This window comes from Myripristis murdjan, chromosome 4 (genome assembly GCF_902150065.1).
Source record: "Myripristis murdjan chromosome 4, fMyrMur1.1, whole genome shotgun sequence".
NCBI classification, from domain to species: Eukaryota; Metazoa; Chordata; class Actinopteri; order Holocentriformes; family Holocentridae; genus Myripristis; species Myripristis murdjan.
The window spans coordinates 9,659,644-9,678,317 of NC_043983.1; the positions used below are offsets into that span (position 1 = coordinate 9,659,644).

The window sequence follows — 18,674 nt, forward strand, 5'->3', positions numbered from 1 at the left end:
ATCATACCTAATGTACCATTAAAATTTAATTCAGTTCAGTTTCATTCTCAGGAATTAACAGTGTGGGCACTGAATTGACCCTCAACATGGGACAAGCGCTCATTGTGACACATTGAGCTGAGACTGGTAATAGATCACCTCCTCGCCACACAGTGACAGGAGCTCTCTGGCCACTGTATGTGCTGAGCTGACACTATGTGGCAGGTTGGCCGTCTCCCAGCTTTTAGCCCACTTTCACCAATTGGCCCTTCGGTTCTGGAACCAAAGGGTGAGGTCAAATGCGGGTAAAGTGGGCAGTGTGACAGGGCACCAGCAAGACAGGGTCACACAATACCACGTCACACTGAACAAGCACTGGTGAAAGAATGCCAACACTGATCTGGACACTTGATGTAGTGTATGGTAATCACAGGGACAAGTGGAAGAAAAATGGAGAGTGATGGTACAAGTTTGGTTTATACTGTTGACAATTTAACATACAGGCAGTGTACAAAGCAAAAACTAACACACAAACTAAAAAAATATCTTGATATTTTCTGTTACATCAGGTATGATTTCAAGGTTCTTTAATGACATACTGTTTGCCATTTGGTTGACACTGTCATTCAAAGCACTCAGTAACTCCATGAATGTATACATACATCTTTAGTTCCTAACCCTGGCGGTGTTGAGCTGTACAGGATCATAATAATAAAATATGGTACATAGTAACAATTGCAGTCATTTGTTCCTAATATTGTGGGATAACAATATTCTATGCAGCTGAATATTACAAGCAAACTGGATGTGTGCCCAGGAACAGGACTAAAAAAAAAAAAAAAAAAAAAAAAAAAAATCAAAATTCAAAGCCTAAATTCTCTGTCTCATTCCACGTTGCCATATCATAGTCCACAATTCCTGAAGAAGTGAGAAGCAAGAATTAAAACACTTGATATGCCACAGTTAGCTTTTATGAGTAAACGTACATATGGTGTCATTTTGTCTTACCTTTTTTCCTCTTAAATTGTTTGGCAATCAAGAGACCCAGTCCTATCAGGATGAGCACAGCAACACCAGAGGCTGCCCCTGCGCCGGTAGACATCAGCATCGCAGTCCTCAAAGGCATACCCTGCTCTGGAACACACAATCACCACCATCACCATATAGCACACACATACTGTAGTAATTCTGTAATTTTATAATTATGAGCACAATGCCGCATGCATAAGGGATCAGTATCACTCAACAGAGCCTGCTTTACCTGTGCAGGTAGGTAAATTGTCACTCCAGAGCCCACTGCTGGAGCAAAACAGCTCCTTTGTCCCATTCAGGGAATAACCCTCCTCACAGGTGAAAAGACACCGGGAGCCAAAGCTGAAGTTCCTCAGAGTGTGGGAGCAGTTCATGGAGAGGGGTGAGGACAGCGCAGGAATGGCTTCACACTGGACCACTGTGGTATTGAAAGGACAGAGCTTATTTCTCACATAAAATCAGCTGTTTAACTACCAGAATAGCAAGTCAACTCCAAGGTATTATGTGTGGGATCTCAGTGACTGGTAAATTAAAGTTAGGGTCCTCACACTGGCAGGTGGGCAGGTCCTGATTCCAGTGACCCGTGGCATTGCATGTTATGTTTGATGCTCCTCTCAGTGAGAAACCTTCATTGCACCCAAAGTCACATCTGGAACCATGACTGAACGGGGAGTATGGGTGGGTGCAGTTCATCGAGCCGTTGTGTGGAGCAGCAGCCAGTAGGGGGCATGAGCGTGCTGTAGGTAAAAGTTGATCAAAAAATAACCCTTATTTTCAGACCAAAAAATTCCCCTGAAACAAAGTGACCAGGAGGGTATTTTCCTAAAAGACCTCACCCTTGATCTAACATCTAAGCCAAGAGGTCAATGCTCCAGTTTCTGTCTTGATTATAATGGAAAATCAGATGTAAACACAAAACAAATAGGGATCAAAACAGGACAGGGAGCTAGGAGGGGGTGAGAATTTTCCCCTGGTTCTAACGTGTACACAATAAGAATTACATCACCCATTTTTTATGATAATTAATGTTTACCAAAACATTGCGGGACCTCTGCGCTCCATGTGCCCTGAAAGGTGCACTCAGTGTCAGTCCCATTCAGGAGGAAGCCCTCCTCACACACCGACACACACTTGGAACCAAACCTGAAGGGGCCATTTGGATCTAAACAGGATAGGGAGCCGTGAGGAGGAGCGGTTATCAGATTACACCTCCTAGCTGGAGAGAGTGGAAACAGGAAGAAACTAATTATGCTCAATACTTCAAGACAAAGTTTAAAAGTTCATTTGAAAAGTTCATTTGCAAAAACAGACATCTCCATTTGTATTAATTTCTGTAAACCATATTTTTCCAGGTACTATCAGTCAAAAAATCAATGGTAGGCTGATGCCTTGGCAACATGGCTTTAGCAACATAATTTTGGATTTGGATTCAGAAAATATCTTATGTCCATATACATACAACAGTCAGTTCTTTTTTTTCTCCAGGAATGGTTTTACCTGTTTTTGCAAATAAACTCTTAATTTATGCAACACCATCAAGATGACAGTGCAATAACAGACATCACATTTACTATTATATTGTATGTTATAAAAGCAGTTTTGGCTGTCCAAAAAACACAGTTAAATAGACTTGGAGAAGAACCTAAGAGTTGTAAATCACTCCAGAAGATGAATTTTGATTTTTCTTGATTAACATACTGTGTGAAAGGGGGGCAGGCCATGAACAAGTTTATACACAAGTACAGTAGCCTACCTGCAAGCTTTCTAAACCTGGCCCAGTTTTAGAAATCAGATTTCCTTCAGATTTTATGAGGATGATAAGTGTTGGGCTTTTTGTCTACAAATTCCAGTGTTTGCTCATCTGGGTTTATAATTGTCTTACATGTTTGTGTACAGCTAGTAAAGCACATGTCACGTGCAAAATCATAGCATCGACATACTTTATTGAGTCCTCAGTAGTTAAATTACTTCTGGTGTTGCTACAATATGCCAGATTAAATACAAAAAATTATTCATCATTTTTTTAACATGATTTTTGAAATTGAATTGTGAATCAGAAGGTATAGTAGCTAAATATTTAAATTTCTGTAAATTTTAAGCCTCTTCCTTAAACTAACACATGTGGGTCTGTGTCATTGTGTCTCACCTTTGAAACAAACGTGCACACTGTTTTACTGACATTAAGATATGTACATAAGTTACAAGCCAGTTGGAGATACTGACCCCGGCAACTGATGGTTCTTGTACAGCTTCTGTCTTATTTTTAGCATGTACATATACTGTATGACCACAGTGTCAGCATATTATTAGCCAAGTACCAGCAATTGGATGTGTGATCATTACTGTTAATTACTGTGCAAACAAAACAACAAAGGACCCAAGATGGAACTTTGAGGTACCCCAACAGCATGCTAGTAGTTTCTGACACTGAGTTATCCACACAAACACATTGTCATCTGTCTGTAAATACCATTTTACCCATTTTATTGCACTAGGTGAAAAACTGAACTTTGATAATTTGGCGATGAGGATTTTGTGATTTCAAGAATCAACTGAAGACATAAAGCAAGAGGAAATATAATCTGATTTTGAAATAAAGGTATTGCACTGTTGAAGTGGCCGGGTGTGCAAGGAGACTGATAAGTATTTAGTACGATGTGGGAACCCATAGAAAACTCAGTCAGGACTCATTCATTCGTGGTCATACCCTGGCAGACAGGAAGGGCGTGACTCCAGTTGCCCTGTGAGGAACATTTGGTGAAGTTGGTGCCAATCACATCAAATCCCTTCTGACACTGAATGGTGCATGTGGACCCATAACTGTTCTCTCCTATTGGGTCTTGACATTGTATGGAGGCATGAGAGGGAGCTTTTAGACTGTTGCAATGTATCACTGCAAAGGAAGAAAACAACTATTATCTATGGTATGAATGAACCATGTATACCAAGTATACTGTGAAGTTTGTGTATTATTAAGCGGCTGTAGTTGCCAAGGTGCTGCTTTATATTTTCAGACAGAAAGCTTCAATTCTCCATCTATAACCCACCAGTGCATGTTGGTGTGTGGTTACTCCATTCTCCAGAGGCCAAACAGGTGAGTGTGTTGTGTCCAGTCAGGTAGTAGCCTTCCCAGCAGTTGAAGCTACATCTGGAGCCAAAGGAGAATGGCTCCAGAACATCCACACATGTCATATTGCCCATGGCAGTGGTGGAAATGGGAGTGCACTTCTTCACTATAGTGGAGCAGAGATATTCATCATATGCAGATCACTCAGTGGGTGTTAATGACCTTTTGTGGAATATGTCAGTTTGAATGAATAATGCAACTTGTCTTGAACGCGACTTTCATAAACATTGCATGAGCGCAAGGTGGTGGTGTGAATAATATTGCTGACATAATTTACAGTCAAGGGAAATGGCCACTGCTTACCCACATTAAATAACATTCAACATTATGATGTTTGCCAATGTAGACACAAAAGAGTGTGAAATAAACCGATAAAAGTGTTTCCTGTCCAGTCTGAACAGGAAGTGACTCCCGCCTGAACCATTGGACTAACACGTAATAGTAAACAGACTGTTACTATTTTAACAGAGTTCAAGCATGACAACACAGGAAGTTACTGTACAGGAAAAGTGACAGTTGCAGAGTATTTCACAGAATGTTCAGATGGAATTTCACAGAAATTCAGATAGAATTTCTGTGAAACCTCTATTTAATGGTTAAAAGGTTACCATGTTCAAATACGGCCAAAAAACTGTATGTTTTCATATAGGTCTGTGGTTATGGTATGGATATTCTAATCTCTGTCTTTGTAATTCTATTATTCCTTTTTAAGAGATTACCATATTACCTGTGCATGCTGGGACACCGGCAGTCCACTGGCCAGTATGGTCACAACGTATCTGGTTTTGGCCAACGAACTCATAGCCTTCATCACAATTGATCTCACAGGTGGAGTTGTAGCTGTAAGGTGCAATGGGGTGGCTGCAGTCCATACTACCTCCAGTAGGGGCGTAATTCAGGGCTGGACACTGTTTGACTGCAATGGGAAATGAGAAATGTTTTCCTTGTAACTTTGATTGTCTATTTTTTATTTGATGCTGTTGAAACCAGTTCATACCCTGGCACAGAGGAGCTGGGTGGTCCCAGTGCCCATTGGCTTGGCACACCAGTCTGGGTGCCCCCACCAACCGAAAGCCAAGGTTACAATGGAAACGGCAGGAAGAGTTGAAACTGTAAGGCCCATAGGAGTCGAAGCAGTGGTGAGAACCTTGCTCCGGATCCAAGATGGTTTGGCACACAATTGCTGGCAAGATAAATTGGAGAGAAAAAAAATATTGTTTTACTCATCACAGAGGGGATGCCATGGCAGGATTTTAACAATGTTTACTCACCTTGTTCACAGTGTGGCTCCTGGAAACCTGGATGGCATTGGCAAGTGTAGTTTCCTATGGTCTCCACACAGTCTGCATGGACACTGCAGGAATCCTGGGAACAAGAAGCTGCACACAAACAGAGAAAGGTCTCACATGATCAATATTTAGTAAGCACACAAGAATGGGTAAATGAGTCAGTTGAGCTAAATTGAGAGTTGTACCAGTGTAGCAAAGAGTTCCCTTCCTCTTGTTGCACCTCTCATCATTCCACTTGGCCATGTCATTGCCCCTCTTGATGTAAATCTCCACACAGTCCTCCAGTTCATTATTAGGCTCCCCAGTCGCCCAGTTCTCAGCCTCTGTGGTCAGGCTCTTATTGGTCCCAACCCAGGTCCAAACTCCAGCCACCTTGCGAATGCCAATCCAATAGTAGCTGGGGTTGTAGGGCAGCAGCTGGTTAAGGAAACTGATCTCCTGCTGGTTCTGGATTGCCACCATGTCTGTGAAGTGCTGCTGGCACCACTGGCGGGCCGAATTCCAGTTGCGGCCTGGGCTGATGCTATAATTGTAGGTCCAAGCCTGTACTCCTCCTGTGGTCAGGTCTGTGGTCAGGTAGATGGGTTTATTTGGAGGGCAATGCCAAATGGAGCTGAAACAGTATTTAGCAGCTGAAAGCATTATGCAGACTTACCTTTTGTAATTACAATCAGTGCAACTATCAGCAGTCCGTGGTGCAAGCTTTGTCTAGCATGAATTGGTTCCTGAAACATCTTAAAGGCAAAATCATGACTATACAATTGTGCATGCATGTATTAATACATATATGAGTATTGTATTTTTTATGGTCTTACCATTTTGTCTCCTTTTTGTCATGCAGGTGGCTGTTGTTATCATTGCATTTCATTCACCGAGAGTGGAACTGCAAAGGATTTTTCATTGTTCTCACAGTGATGAGCCAATGCCCAGTTTTGCAATATCTACTTTACCGTGACTTCCTTTCATAGGAAGGCGTTGTTTTCCCACCCATAACAAGCCAACACACACACACACACACACACACACATGCACACACACAAGCACGCACACACACACATGCACACACACAAGCACGCACACACACACACACACACACACACACACACACACACACACACACACACACACACACACACACACACACACACCTCAATTCTTTAATACTTGGACATTGGTTGTTGTTGTTTTTTTTCTTTTTCTTTCTTTCTTTTTTTGATAATTCATTTAATTTTCATCATCAGTGACACCACACTAAGACAGCTTATTTCTCCTGCAACTTGATTGTTTTGTCCAAAATATATCTGGCATATTAAAGAGCCCATTACACCCCTCAGGCCCTTTCAACAAATACATTATATAATACATCTACTTCAAAGCTTGTGCATTTATTTAAAACAATACAAAACAAAACAAAACAAAACAAAACAAACAAACAAAACAAACAAAAAAAAAACAAATGAAAAGAAAAATCAAAAACTATAATCAAACCACAAATCATTCCTGGCATATAACCATGTCATCCTGTGGCTGTTTTCCTTTACATATGATTCAGTAATAATTTACTTTACAATGAGCATAACAGCACATTAAGCAAGTTGTGATTTCATATTAAAATGTAAATGAGGTTGCAGCTGTCCTTCAGCCCAGTGTCTCATTAGATGGATTTGTCACTTCCTCTGGCTCCCTGACAAAGAGAAACAGATGGGCAGTTATATACTGGTCTAAAATGAGACACCATATATTTGTAAAAAGTGCACAAAATGACTTATAGCAATTCTTAAAACAATGTATAGCATATTTCAAAGGATAGAGGGTAAATTCCTGGCTGAAAAATCATTATACTGAATCTGCTATACTTTGGGGTTGATGAAGTATTGCTAATGTTTTATTGTTCCCTTTAAAAAAAAAAAAAAAAGCTATATAACACTTTTGGAAATTCTGTTTTCAAATATTGATCATAACATGCAGTGCTATATGGGTGGAGGTGCCAGGGATAAGAATACAATTTCAACACTGACCTTGGTTGGGCAAGTTTCTTTCCTGTGAGGAAAAAAAAAAAAAAAGGCTACTGCCACGGCCTGTTGCAAAATAATTGCACTGCAATTTAATTTTGAAATAATGTAACCAGTGAGACTTACTCTTTCTGTGCTTTATGCAGCAAAAGCAGATGCAGCATATGGCTGAGAAGGCCCCACACCCAGCTACAGCCATTAGAAGTTGTTTATAGCCTGAAGAAATCAAACCAGAGCGTTCTTTGAATCCTTAGAAATGTTTTATTTGACAGTATGAATTTTGTAGGCTCGTTCATATTTGAGAGGAAAGTGATTTCCTAATCTACGAGTACTGGTGATCTACTACTATGACTGCAACTACTACCACCATTGATACTACTACTACCACTACTACTACAAATAATAATAATAATAATAATAATAATAATAATATAATCACAATAATAAGTTATAATAATTTAGTTCAAGCAGCATCCATTGTTGCAGAGAAGCAACAAAACCAGTGTCACTGTCCCCTGAATGTGTGACCTCCTCTGCAAAATAAAATGATCAGTCCAACCTTGGCTAAGAAGAGATGATAATTACTTGCACAAACAGGCCTTGGTCCACTCCAGACACCGTCAGTGCCACAGGTAAGGTCTGATGAGCCCAGCAGCAGGAATCCCAGGTAACATCCAAATGTACAGGTTGAGTTGAACGTCTGGTTCTCTCCTGAGCAGTTAAGGTATCCGCCGTCGGGCTGAGACAGAGGGGCGCATTGCACAGCTGGAGGCACACACAGGTTGAAGTTCAAGGGTGATATAAGTTCTCTTGACCTCTTCCTACCGTGTCAAGTAAAAAAAATAACATTTTTCGTCTACATTTAGCAGATGATAGATGATGTTTGGAATGGATTCTGAGTCTGGCCCCAGGAAACAGAGGAAGCAGATGCCGAGGGCAAAGTGACAGTCATCATTGTAGGGTTTTTTTATGTTAGTTCAACAAGAGTAAGCACACGCAGATTCAACATAAAGACATTTTTGAGCCATAGGATCCAGGATTAGGTGATAAATCTTATGTGTTTTTGATGACAATATACATTTTTCTTTAAAAAAAAAATAGTTTTGAATGTTCAGGGGATTTTCAGTACAGGTCATTGAACTCTAAAGAGGTTATCCTGTTAATAAAGAAAGAATACTTCATTGTACACATCAGTATGTGAATTAAAAGGGGTACAACTTACCACTGCTGGCCCTGACAGTGTTTTATATTCCCATAGGGACCAGAGCATCTAATTTTTTTTATTTCACTGGCTCCCCATCTTCACACAGTACACATAGTGCATAAACTATCCAGAATCAATCGACACATTACTGTAGCTGCCTCTCATGGTATGGAAGAAAATGTACACGGGTGGCAGGTGGTGAAGAATTTTCAAATCATTTTCTCCTTACCTGTTTGGCACCTGTCTCCCTCAAAGCCAGGCTCACAGTGGCAGGTAATGTTTTTGATCGTCTCCTGGCACCGCCCTCTCCCACATGATGTTGCAGTACATTGGGCTGTCAAGACATTGCATTACTAAAAAAACACCTTCGAAACTGGGGCTGAATTACTGTCCCATGACAGCCTTCTGAAAATTCTCAGTTCATTAATATGGATATAAAAATTTACACCCCGCAGCTGAAAAAAAAAAATGCATGATGTAAATGCATAGTGATATCTGGTGTATAATTGTGTTCTTGCGTACCTTTATAGCAAACAGGGTATTTCAAATTGGCACATTTCTCATCGTTCCACTTCCCTCTGTTTGCCCCTCCGTTCACATAGATCTCCACACAAAACTCTGTGCTGTGGTTGTTGTTAGGCTCATTTTGCGCCCACGAATGGTCACCAATCCATGTGCTGTTGTTTCCAACCCAGGTCCACGGGTCATTTTTGTGGGCTTTCGTGATTCCAATCCAATAATATGGACTCGAACTTCTGTTTGGCAGCAGAGACACCAGGTAGTCATTTTCCTCCTGGCTTTGGATGGCGACCATGTCAGTGTAGTTGTTCTGACAAAACTCTCTGGCCTGGGACCAGTTCATCTTGTTGTTAGAGTGATGATAAGTCCAGCCCATGGTGCCCACAACCAAGGCACTACCTTTACGTAGAATGAAAAAGAACACTTGAGATGTTTTTTTTGTTTTTTTTTTCAGTGTTCAGGGAAAATTTAAGGTTAAGGCCATAAAAATGTCTACTTATCAACCATTTATTTTACATATTAACCCAGCAATAAAGCCAATACTCACCAAGGAGGAAGATCAGTGTCCACTTCATAACACCTTGTGATATTTTTTCTGTCCAAATTAAATACAAATACAAATTACAATAGTCAGAAGCTAAATTATCTTCAGATGTCATGATGAAAAATGACTGAATAAGAGCTTACTTTATAATTGTTGAATTGTTATTTGAATACACTAACATGAGCATTTTCTGCATGGTTGAATATAAATGAATTCTTGATAATAAAAATATTCTTACCGTACTATATGACCTGAATGGTAAGTCAGTGGTACTGTAGCGTATATGGCAGGTGAGGACCAGTGTCTGTCTTTGGTTTTTATACTTGAGTTGGGATGCAATCAGCCCAACATTATCATAGAATACCTGGATGCATTTGTTTACTGTAGAGAAGAGTGAATAGATGTGATGAGTGACTGACTGAATGACTGAATTGTTACTGCTGGACAGACCTCCAAGGAAATGCCACCCTTTCCCGGCAAAGGTGAACTCAGGGTTTTCCAGTCAGATATGAATGTATAAAAAAAGAAGATAAAAAAAAAAACAGCTGTTGTGACAGCAAAGCACATTACTGATCACTATTAAAATTATGATCTAGTATAAAACCTTTGCGAGCAGTAAATGCATTGTGAAGACCATCATCTGTGTTGATATGAAGCATTTAATTCCAAAATGAAATCTCCAGAAAATCAGAAAATAAGTACTATGTGGTACGTTTTAAAGGACAGAGGGACAGTTAATTCTCTAGTTAACAGAATATGACTCTTACAGGAATTAAAAATTGTCTTAGTAATGTTGGATGCTGAACTTCATGATGTTTTTTTTTTTTTTTTTTTTTTTTTTTTAACACCAAAACAGATAAATAGTTATTCAACAGAACTCTCATATAACATTCATGAAATACATTCCTGTAAGTTCCTGAAATAAATAAGCACATTGTCCAGACATTGCACAGGAACAGTAGTAGGCTACACAAAATATATCTCTCAACACTCAAAGAGACAAATATAAATCTTTAGAGACATAAACACAAGAAATAACAAAAGAAAAAAAAACTCTGCATACCCTAAAAAAGTCAAATACACTAAAATACCACTTTATCAGGTCCACCTGTACAGTCTAATGCAGTTCAATGCAGCAGCTCTGACATAAATTATACCTTTTAAGACAGTTTATAATGTTCAGTTTGTGTTGTGGAGAATGTGTACATTTAATTCTATGTTTATTACTGAGGTTGTAGTGAGGTTGGACTTCATTATACTGAGAGGTGTTTCTAATTTTTTGTCCTCCCTATTTATATACAATGAGGGGGACATAATAGTAGAAACAGCTCTCAACGAAATGCAGTCCAGTACAACAGCAGCACTAACTATGAGCTCAATGCCAAACATAGAATTGAATGAACTCCTCTAAGAGGACTTAACCTCCCTATAGAATATCTATAGATCGTTCACCTTTAAACCTTTGAATAGCCTTAATGTATGATGAAATATATCTGCCAAATATCTACATATTAAATATGTATGGACAGAACAGAAGAGAAGTTATCATTTATAAGATAATATCCATACACGTAGTCCCTGATGTCCTGAATATCCTAGTTTATGTTGTGAGTGACACTCTAGCTTGGTATGTTGTGACATGAAGCAGTGCCCGAGAGAGCCAGTGCTGCTGGTGGGAACTGCTTCACCCCTGAGCTGAGACATCAGATCTGTGTCTGCCCCTTCCAAACTGCTGACACAAGAAACTCTAAATCTGGCAAAACAAACAATAGCAATTATGTCAAAAAATTGATTGCAACTGCAATATGGACTTCAACCTCTGCATGTTGTTATATAAGCATTCTGACCGCCTGGACCCTTGCAGACAGGCGCTAATGGAGACAGACGGGATGTGGATGTATGCCATATGTGGAGGGGGTTCAGCCTGACTCAGCCCTGAGAGGAGCTAAGTCATCGAAACCTGAAATTTCTGTGTCCAGGCCATGTTGAGACAGAAGTCAGTGATTGCAATGTGTGTGTAACTTGGCATTATATGTGTGGGACTGACAGGTGCCCCCTTGCCCACCTTGACTGCAGATTCCTGTTGTGTGAACTCTATGCATGTTTGAAATGACCATAAATACTGAGCAGGATGCAGCAAGACAATACATGTTCAGCAACGAATAACAGAGATGACTGATGATTTTTTTTTTTATTTTATTTTATTAAGAATTCAACATTTTTAACAATGAAATAACAACAAACACTACATATGCATCACACAGCTGTTAAATAAATAGTACATAAATATTGAAATATATATGCTGAAGTATTTCACAGTTTTGCAAAGACATGGCAACCTGCAACATTATGCAACATTGTGTCACATATTATAACACCTCATGAAAAATTCTGAAATTTGTAAAATACTCTATAACTATAATTACCTAATAGTAGTCGCCTTTCCTGTATAAACATATAGCTGTAGAACAATGTGTTCAATAATAAAATAAAACTCCCATTGGAAGGACATGTATGTCTGTAGGACATTACAGAACAACAGTACATACGTATACAGTGTACAGCCACCAAACACATGAAAAAAGCTCTTTCTCCCACCATTACAGCAGGAATTGATGGCCCTGACATATTCATACTTATTTCCGTGTGCGTGAATTACTATGACCTGCAAACAGCGAACACACACACACACACACAAGTAAAACTATTTTAAATAATCAGATTTGCTGCTCCCATGTTGTCCTTTCCTGCAGATATCGTTGTTGACTCAACTGTATCAAAGTGGACTCAGAAGGATTCTGCAAAAACAGAGACAGTCTATGTTAAAATTTGCTACCATCTTCACCTCTTGACAAATTTGGGTTTGGGTTAGAATTAGACATAATGACAGCAAGATATGCATTGTATTTACCTGTGATTGTGCTCTATATGAGGCTGTCAATGCTGTTCTTGTAGACCTGTGGAGGGTCCTCTATGTCTGACGTGCTGAAAGACAACAGAAGAAGGAGATGAGCGTTACGGCTGAACACAGAAATATAGAGTATTTACGCTATGCAAGAAGGAAAAATACAACTGAACCAAGTGACCAAGTCTCTTAACTGACCTGTTAAGCTCAAACTTGTTTTTTCCTTTTGGCTTCAGTCTCTTCAGCAGCCAGAGAGCCAGGGACAGGCCGGACACTGTCACAGCGCCCCCTGCTGCCATGCCTATGGTGGTGGGGCTCATCAGAGGTGCAGGAGAAGCTGTGGATGCACAATCAAACGTGAGATGAGACATGTCAAACTGGTATTTTGACCATTCAAAGATCACAGGAACGTAAGGATGCAATCCTTATATTCCTCCTCCATATTCCTCTTATTCTTTCACCCTTACCTTGGCAAACAGGCTGCTCTGCGGTCCAGTTACCATAACGATCGCAGATGACAACTTCATATCCATGTAACGAGTGGCCTTGGTTGCATGTAAAGGAGCACTCAGAGTTGTATTTCAGCTCAGGGTCTGAACAGTTGATAGCACCGTTAACAGGAGCCTCGAGCAAGGGGCATCTCACTGCTGCAAAAGACAGAGGGAATAAAAGAGTTAACCATCACAGGACGATAGAGGAGATTCTGCTTTAGTGATGCAACAGCAAAACAATGCCGAAAAACTGTTAACTATCCAGATAAACTTCTGCAAGTAACTTGAGTTCATCCGTGTACCTGTGCAGGTTGGTGGGGTGGAAGTCCATTGGCCTGCCAGAGTGCACTCCATGCTGAGTGCACCTTGGAGCTCATGGCCATCATCACAGCTGAAGGTACAGACCGTGCCCTGTGTATAGGATGTCCCAGCAGAGATAGATGAGGAGAGCGAGGGGGTCACGCAGCTGATCTGGCCTCCTACAGGAGATGCAGGAGGAGGACACTGCAGTGCTGAAAGAAAAAGGAAACTAAGATGTCATTATGTGGCACAAAATCACAAATATCCTGGTGGTAAAAACATCTGAGGCTACAGGAGTAAGCAGTGGCTCTAAAGGCACACATTCATAGCATGTGATCATACACAATCAAATGTGAGATGAGACATGTCAAACTGGTATTTTGACCATTCAAAGATCACAGGAACGTAAGGATGCAAACCTCATATTCCTCTTATTCTTTCACCCTTACCTTGGCAAACAGGCTGCTCTGCGGTCCAGTTGCCATGACGATCGCAGATGGCGACTTCATATCCATGTAACGAGTGGCCTTGGTTGCATGTAAAGGAGCACTCAGAGTTGTATTTCAGCTCAGGGTCTGAACAGTTGATAGCACCGTTAACAGGAGCCTCGAGCAAGGGGCATCTCACTGCTGCAAAAGACAGAGGGAATAAAAGAGTTAACCATCACAGGACGATAGAGGAGATTCTGCTTTAGTGATGCAACAGCAAAACAATTCCTAAAAACTGTTAACTATCCAGATAAACTTCTGCAAATAACTTGAGTTCATCCGTGTACCTGTGCAGGTTGGTGGGGTGGAAGTCCATTGGCCTGCCAGAGTGCACTCCATGCTGAGTGCACCTTGGAGCTCATGGCCATCATCACAGCTGAAGGTACAGACTGTGCCCTGTGTATAGGATGTCCCAGCAGAGATAGATGAGGAGAGCGAGGGGGTCACGCAGCTGATCTGGCCTCCTACAGGAGATGCAGGAGGAGGACACTGCAGCGCTGAAAGAAAAAGGAAACTAAGATGTCATTATGTGGCACAAAATCACAAATATCCTGGTGGTGAAAACATCTGAGGCTACAGGAGTAAGCAGTGGCTCTAAAGACACACATTCATAGCATGTGATCATACCTTTGCATGTTGGTATGCCTGTATTCCACTCTCCATTCTCAGAACACTGAATAGTGGGCGCCCCCTGCAGTTCAAACCCTGGATCACAGCTGAAGCTGCAGGTGGATTCTGGCCGTAGTTCATCGGATGGGTGGTTGCACTGAGTAAGCAGGTGAGCTCCCTCTGGTTTTGGGCAGGTAATAGCTAACAGAGAAAAGCGAAAGGAGAATTTACAACTTGTAGGCCAGAAAAACAAAATAAAAATAAAATAAAATGTCTTGGTGCTCATATTTAGAGGAGTTGAGAATGACCTGAGAAATAGGGCCTCACCTTCACAACGAGGCATCTCCTTGCTCCACTCAGCCGCTGATGTGCAGGTCACTGTGCTGGATCCCACCAGCCGGTAGCCCGGGGCACAGCTGAAGCTGCAGGCATTCCCGTAGCTGAACCTGATGTCTTCATCACCTTCACAGCTGACAGCTCCATTCTCTAGCTGCTGGAGAGCAGGGCACTGGACAGCTGCAAAATAGAAAGAGAAGTTTAACCGTCATCCTGTTAAAAATGATTTGGCTTTTCCATTCAGACTGAACTTGACCTCAGGCAATTCATTTTATAAAATCTCATTGAATAAATAACATAACAAATCGAGTCCGTACCATCGCAATGTGGCTGTGAGTCGTTCCAAAGTCCGGACCCTTCACAGCGCAGGCTGTTTGACTGGGAGCCAGCCAGTACATAGCCTTCTTCACAGGAAAACACACAGGTGGACTGGTAGCTGGAGGAGCCCAGAGGATCAGAGCAATCCATGAAGCCTCTTTCTGGTGTCGACAGCTCCTTACACTGCACCACTGTGGGGAGCGGGAGCAAATACTTTACAACAAATTCCCTCTTTAATGAATCACATGTTTTCTAAATATAACAGTGGCGATGTCCCTGCTGTTTTTCTGAGATGAAAAGTTATGGACCAAAAAAAAAAAAAAAACTCAGAGAAAGCAACTTACGTTCACAAGTAGGAGGCTGCTCTGACCAGCTTCCATTGGCAGTGCACCTCATGGATCCTGATGAGCTCAACTGGTATCCTTCCTCACAGGAATACTGGCACATGGAGTCATAGGAGTACTCGCCGTTCGTATGAGAACAACTGACTTCTGACACTTTCTCCGGGAGCGTCACCTCATCTTTGTTACACTTGACGACTGGGAACAAAGGAAACAAAATAAAATTAGACATTTAAGCTTGTTGCTGCAATTGAATAAAAAATAAAAAATCACCATTGTGTTTTCTTACCTTGCTCGCACTTCTCCCCGTAGAAACCTTCGAAGCATTCACACTTGTGGCTGTTAATGGTCTCTACACATTCCCCATTTTGGCATGAGTTGTTCTTACAGGCAGCTGGGGAAAGAAGAGGATGGTTACTTTCATTTGGCTTGCACAAATGCACAGTTTTTGTGCTGTATCTCCGATGCTTAAAACACAAAGGGTGAAATGAATGTACTCATGGATTTTCTCACCTGTATAGCACAGGGCTGTCTTCCTCTTTGAACACCTCTCATCATTCCACTTGCCCGGCTCGTTGTACCTCTTCACGTACATCTCCACACAGTCCTCGTTTTTCCCATCTATCTTTCCGTTTTTGCCGTTGTTTGGCTCATTTGATGCCCAGTTGGTTGCTTCTTCTGTCAGAGGCTTGTTGGTCCCCACCCAGGTCCAGACATTTTGGATCTTGCGGATCCCTATCCAGTAGTACCCATCCTTCTTAGGCAGCCAGCTATTGAGATGGGTGATCTCCTCCTGGTTCTGGATGGCCACCATGTCTGTGTAATGCTCCTGACACCACTCTCTAGCTTTTTGCCAAGTCATGGTGTTGTTAGAGAAGTAGTAGGACCAGCAGTCTACACTAGTCCACATACACAGTGCTGAGGAGGAAGGATAGAGATGCAAAGAGAGACAAATCAATCAAACAAAAGTGTCATATCTGGGGGAAAAATATAGTTGAGAGACTAGAGTGAGAGTTGGATGCTAAATGTGATATTTGCATTAGATTTGCATTACATAAACAGTACATACTTGAGTATAGAAAGATAAAGGTGATCCATGATGTAGAGATCTTAGATCCACGGGCTTGATGAAATCCAAAGCAGAACTCCTGGGGGAACCAAATAGAGACAAAGAGACAAAGAAAGGCAGAGGGTTAAAAATGATACTTCACTGACCACAAGCAAGCAATGAAGGCACAAATTTCTATTTACTGATGTATTTAATTTCCACACTCACCATTGCAAAGGTCTGTGTGATGGTCTGCAGCACGTGCTCTAATATTTCTTTAGTCTGTCTGTGACTGAGGATGAGATGATTCTGTTGTTGCTGCGCTGCATCCTCCTTTTATACACCTCACTGCCCCGGTCCACTTTTTTCCTGGAAGCCATCATGATCCCTGGGCTTTTCTGTGGAATTTCCCCCATCCCAACTCCGCCCTCTGGAAACTTTCCCATCTTTCCTTTTATGGTCCCACTGTCTGGTAGCGGAACGTAATCGTTAATACTGGAATTTAATCATTAGTTTATTCTGATAAATAAAAACAATAATAATAAGCAGAAAAAGAAGAGGAGGGATAATAATTATTATTGTTATTATTAGCATCATTATTATCATTATGATTACTGTTTTGTTATTGTATTGACTGTTTATTTTACTTTAATGTTGGCATGCAACTACCTATCATGCGCTAACCCTGACCTCAACCCTAACTTGACCCTATTTATGATGCTTGAACTAACTTTAACCCACTGACTGAATACTTAGAATAATGGACTTATACATAGCGTTTCATGATTTTTATCACCTGAAACTTGGTGGACATTTTAATTGCACATTGCAGTCCCTTCAGAATAGCACTGCACTTTCCAAATAAAGTGTGACCTTAATCATAATCGTAATAATATCATCATCATTAATTGTTATTTTTGAGTGTTTTTGTGCGATGCAGCGCAGATTAGGCACATTAGCATACACAACATGGGAAAAAAATGAATGGCACAGCATGAGGAAGATACATTTCCTCGGGAATGTGCACACACACAGCCCATGTGGGATGTAAGGAAGTGTGAGGCAGATATGCAGGAAATTGTCAGTATAGGAGCTGTGAACGCATGCGAGCTGATAAGGCACCGTGTCTGGGACACCAAGAGTGAAAGCAAAAAAGAGACATTCAGAGCAAAGGGTATTCCCGCTGCTTCCAGCTCTTGGGATTATTATTATTATCAGGTTATTTCTAGTCATTGTTCATTCGGTACAAAAGAAAGCGAAGAATGTAGTCTTTGGCACCACTAATGAGGAGGTCCCATGTTTGTGAAGTGATGTGGAGCTGGTATGGGAAAAGGAAACTTTTCCCATGGGGGTTGGCATTATGGGTTGGCATTATGGTTCATGTGTCAAGTTAATGCACAGAAGGTCAAGAGTGCCAGTGCCAGTGACACGGCTGTTGGCTATGCAGCATTGTCCTTGCTTTTTACAAACCTTACCTAACACTGTCATTTATGGGCACCTCGTGTCAAAGGATGTGCTCAGCAAAACAAGAAAGAAAGGTAAACAATGCAATGACAGTTAACACACACTTAACTGGTATTTTTATGAGAGCCCTGGGAATGGGAAAAGTGTTTTACTAGTGTGAGGGAGTAGCAGAGGCGCCTGCTGGCTGCCAGTGTTTCCAGAAGTGATGGTTCATATCCGTCCTGTCTGAGCCACAGAGGAACTGCCTGATCCCCCCCCCCCCCCCCCCCCCCCCCCCCCCCCCCCCCCCAAACACACACACACACACACACACACACCCCTCCCGACCCCTGCAACCCACCCTTTCCACCCTCACTCTTGACTAAAACGTGCCTTTTTCTAATCAACACTAACACACAACAAAATCTGATACGAGTATCCTGAAACTTTGATTAAGACGTTTAAATAATGAGTCATGACAGATTGAGAAATTTCCCTTTTAGATATTGCGACTTAAACTTTCATCAAGGGTGACCAGGCTTAATGTCAAGGACACCTCATCAAATATTTTGGTGGCTGCTAGGCATACGGCCTAGCACCCACCCCCCACCCCCCCACCCGCCCCTCGGACTCCTTCAACCCACCCTTTCCACCCTCACTCTTGACTAAAACTTCCCTTTTTCTAATCA

At 41.4% G+C, this 18,674-nt stretch overlaps 2 protein-coding genes across 2 annotated transcripts; both read right to left on the reverse strand.

The window, feature by feature from the left end:
* Window positions 1-824: 824 nt before the first annotated feature.
* Window positions 825-16,813, reverse strand: LOC115357940 (uncharacterized). The gene is made up of 26 exons (XM_030049700.1): window positions 16,771-16,813; window positions 16,564-16,642; window positions 16,008-16,412; window positions 15,784-15,888; window positions 15,498-15,692; window positions 15,153-15,344; window positions 14,827-15,015; window positions 14,518-14,700; window positions 13,405-13,614; window positions 13,079-13,258; window positions 12,810-12,948; window positions 12,642-12,691; window positions 9,166-9,561; window positions 8,035-8,204; window positions 6,083-6,152; window positions 5,613-5,993; window positions 5,410-5,517; window positions 5,136-5,321; window positions 4,866-5,054; window positions 4,059-4,244; window positions 3,719-3,904; window positions 2,045-2,227; window positions 1,560-1,748; window positions 1,241-1,429; window positions 988-1,113; window positions 825-897 (listed from the first exon to the last, which is right to left on the reverse strand). Exons 1-26 carry the CDS (start codon window positions 16,771-16,773, stop codon window positions 836-838), a joined length of 4,551 nt encoding a protein of 1,516 aa, XP_029905560.1. The 5' UTR covers window positions 16,774-16,813; the 3' UTR covers window positions 825-835.
* LOC115358512 (E-selectin) lies at window positions 7,043-9,751 on the reverse strand. Its single transcript, XM_030050531.1, has 7 exons — window positions 9,710-9,751; window positions 9,166-9,561; window positions 8,873-8,977; window positions 8,025-8,204; window positions 7,566-7,655; window positions 7,446-7,467; window positions 7,043-7,111 (listed from the first exon to the last, which is right to left on the reverse strand). The coding sequence occupies exons 1-7, from the start codon at window positions 9,735-9,737 to the stop codon at window positions 7,066-7,068; spliced, it is 867 nt and encodes a 288-aa protein (XP_029906391.1). The 5' UTR covers window positions 9,738-9,751; the 3' UTR covers window positions 7,043-7,065.
* Window positions 16,814-18,674: the final 1,861 nt, after the last annotated feature.

Excerpts from the sequence above, each read along its gene's own strand:
- LOC115358512 (XM_030050531.1), bottom strand. The coding sequence starts at position 9,737 with ATGAAGTGGACACTGATCTTCCTCCTTG. Across the intron at positions 9,562-9,709 it reads GACACTGATCTTCCTCCTTG|GTAGTGCCTTGGTTGTGGGC; the intron begins GTGAGTATTGGC and ends TTCTACGTAAAG. Across the intron at positions 7,112-7,445 it reads AAGAAACTTGCCCAACCAAG|GGAGCCAGAGGAAGTGACAA; the intron begins GTCAGTGTTGAA and ends TCTCTTTGTCAG.
- LOC115357940 (XM_030049700.1), bottom strand. Across the intron at positions 5,322-5,409 it reads GGAGCCACACTGTGAACAAG|CAATTGTGTGCCAAACCATC; the intron begins GTGAGTAAACAT and ends TTATCTTGCCAG. Across the intron at positions 5,055-5,135 it reads CCCAGCTCCTCTGTGCCAGG|TCAAACAGTGTCCAGCCCTG; the intron begins GTATGAACTGGT and ends TTCCCATTGCAG.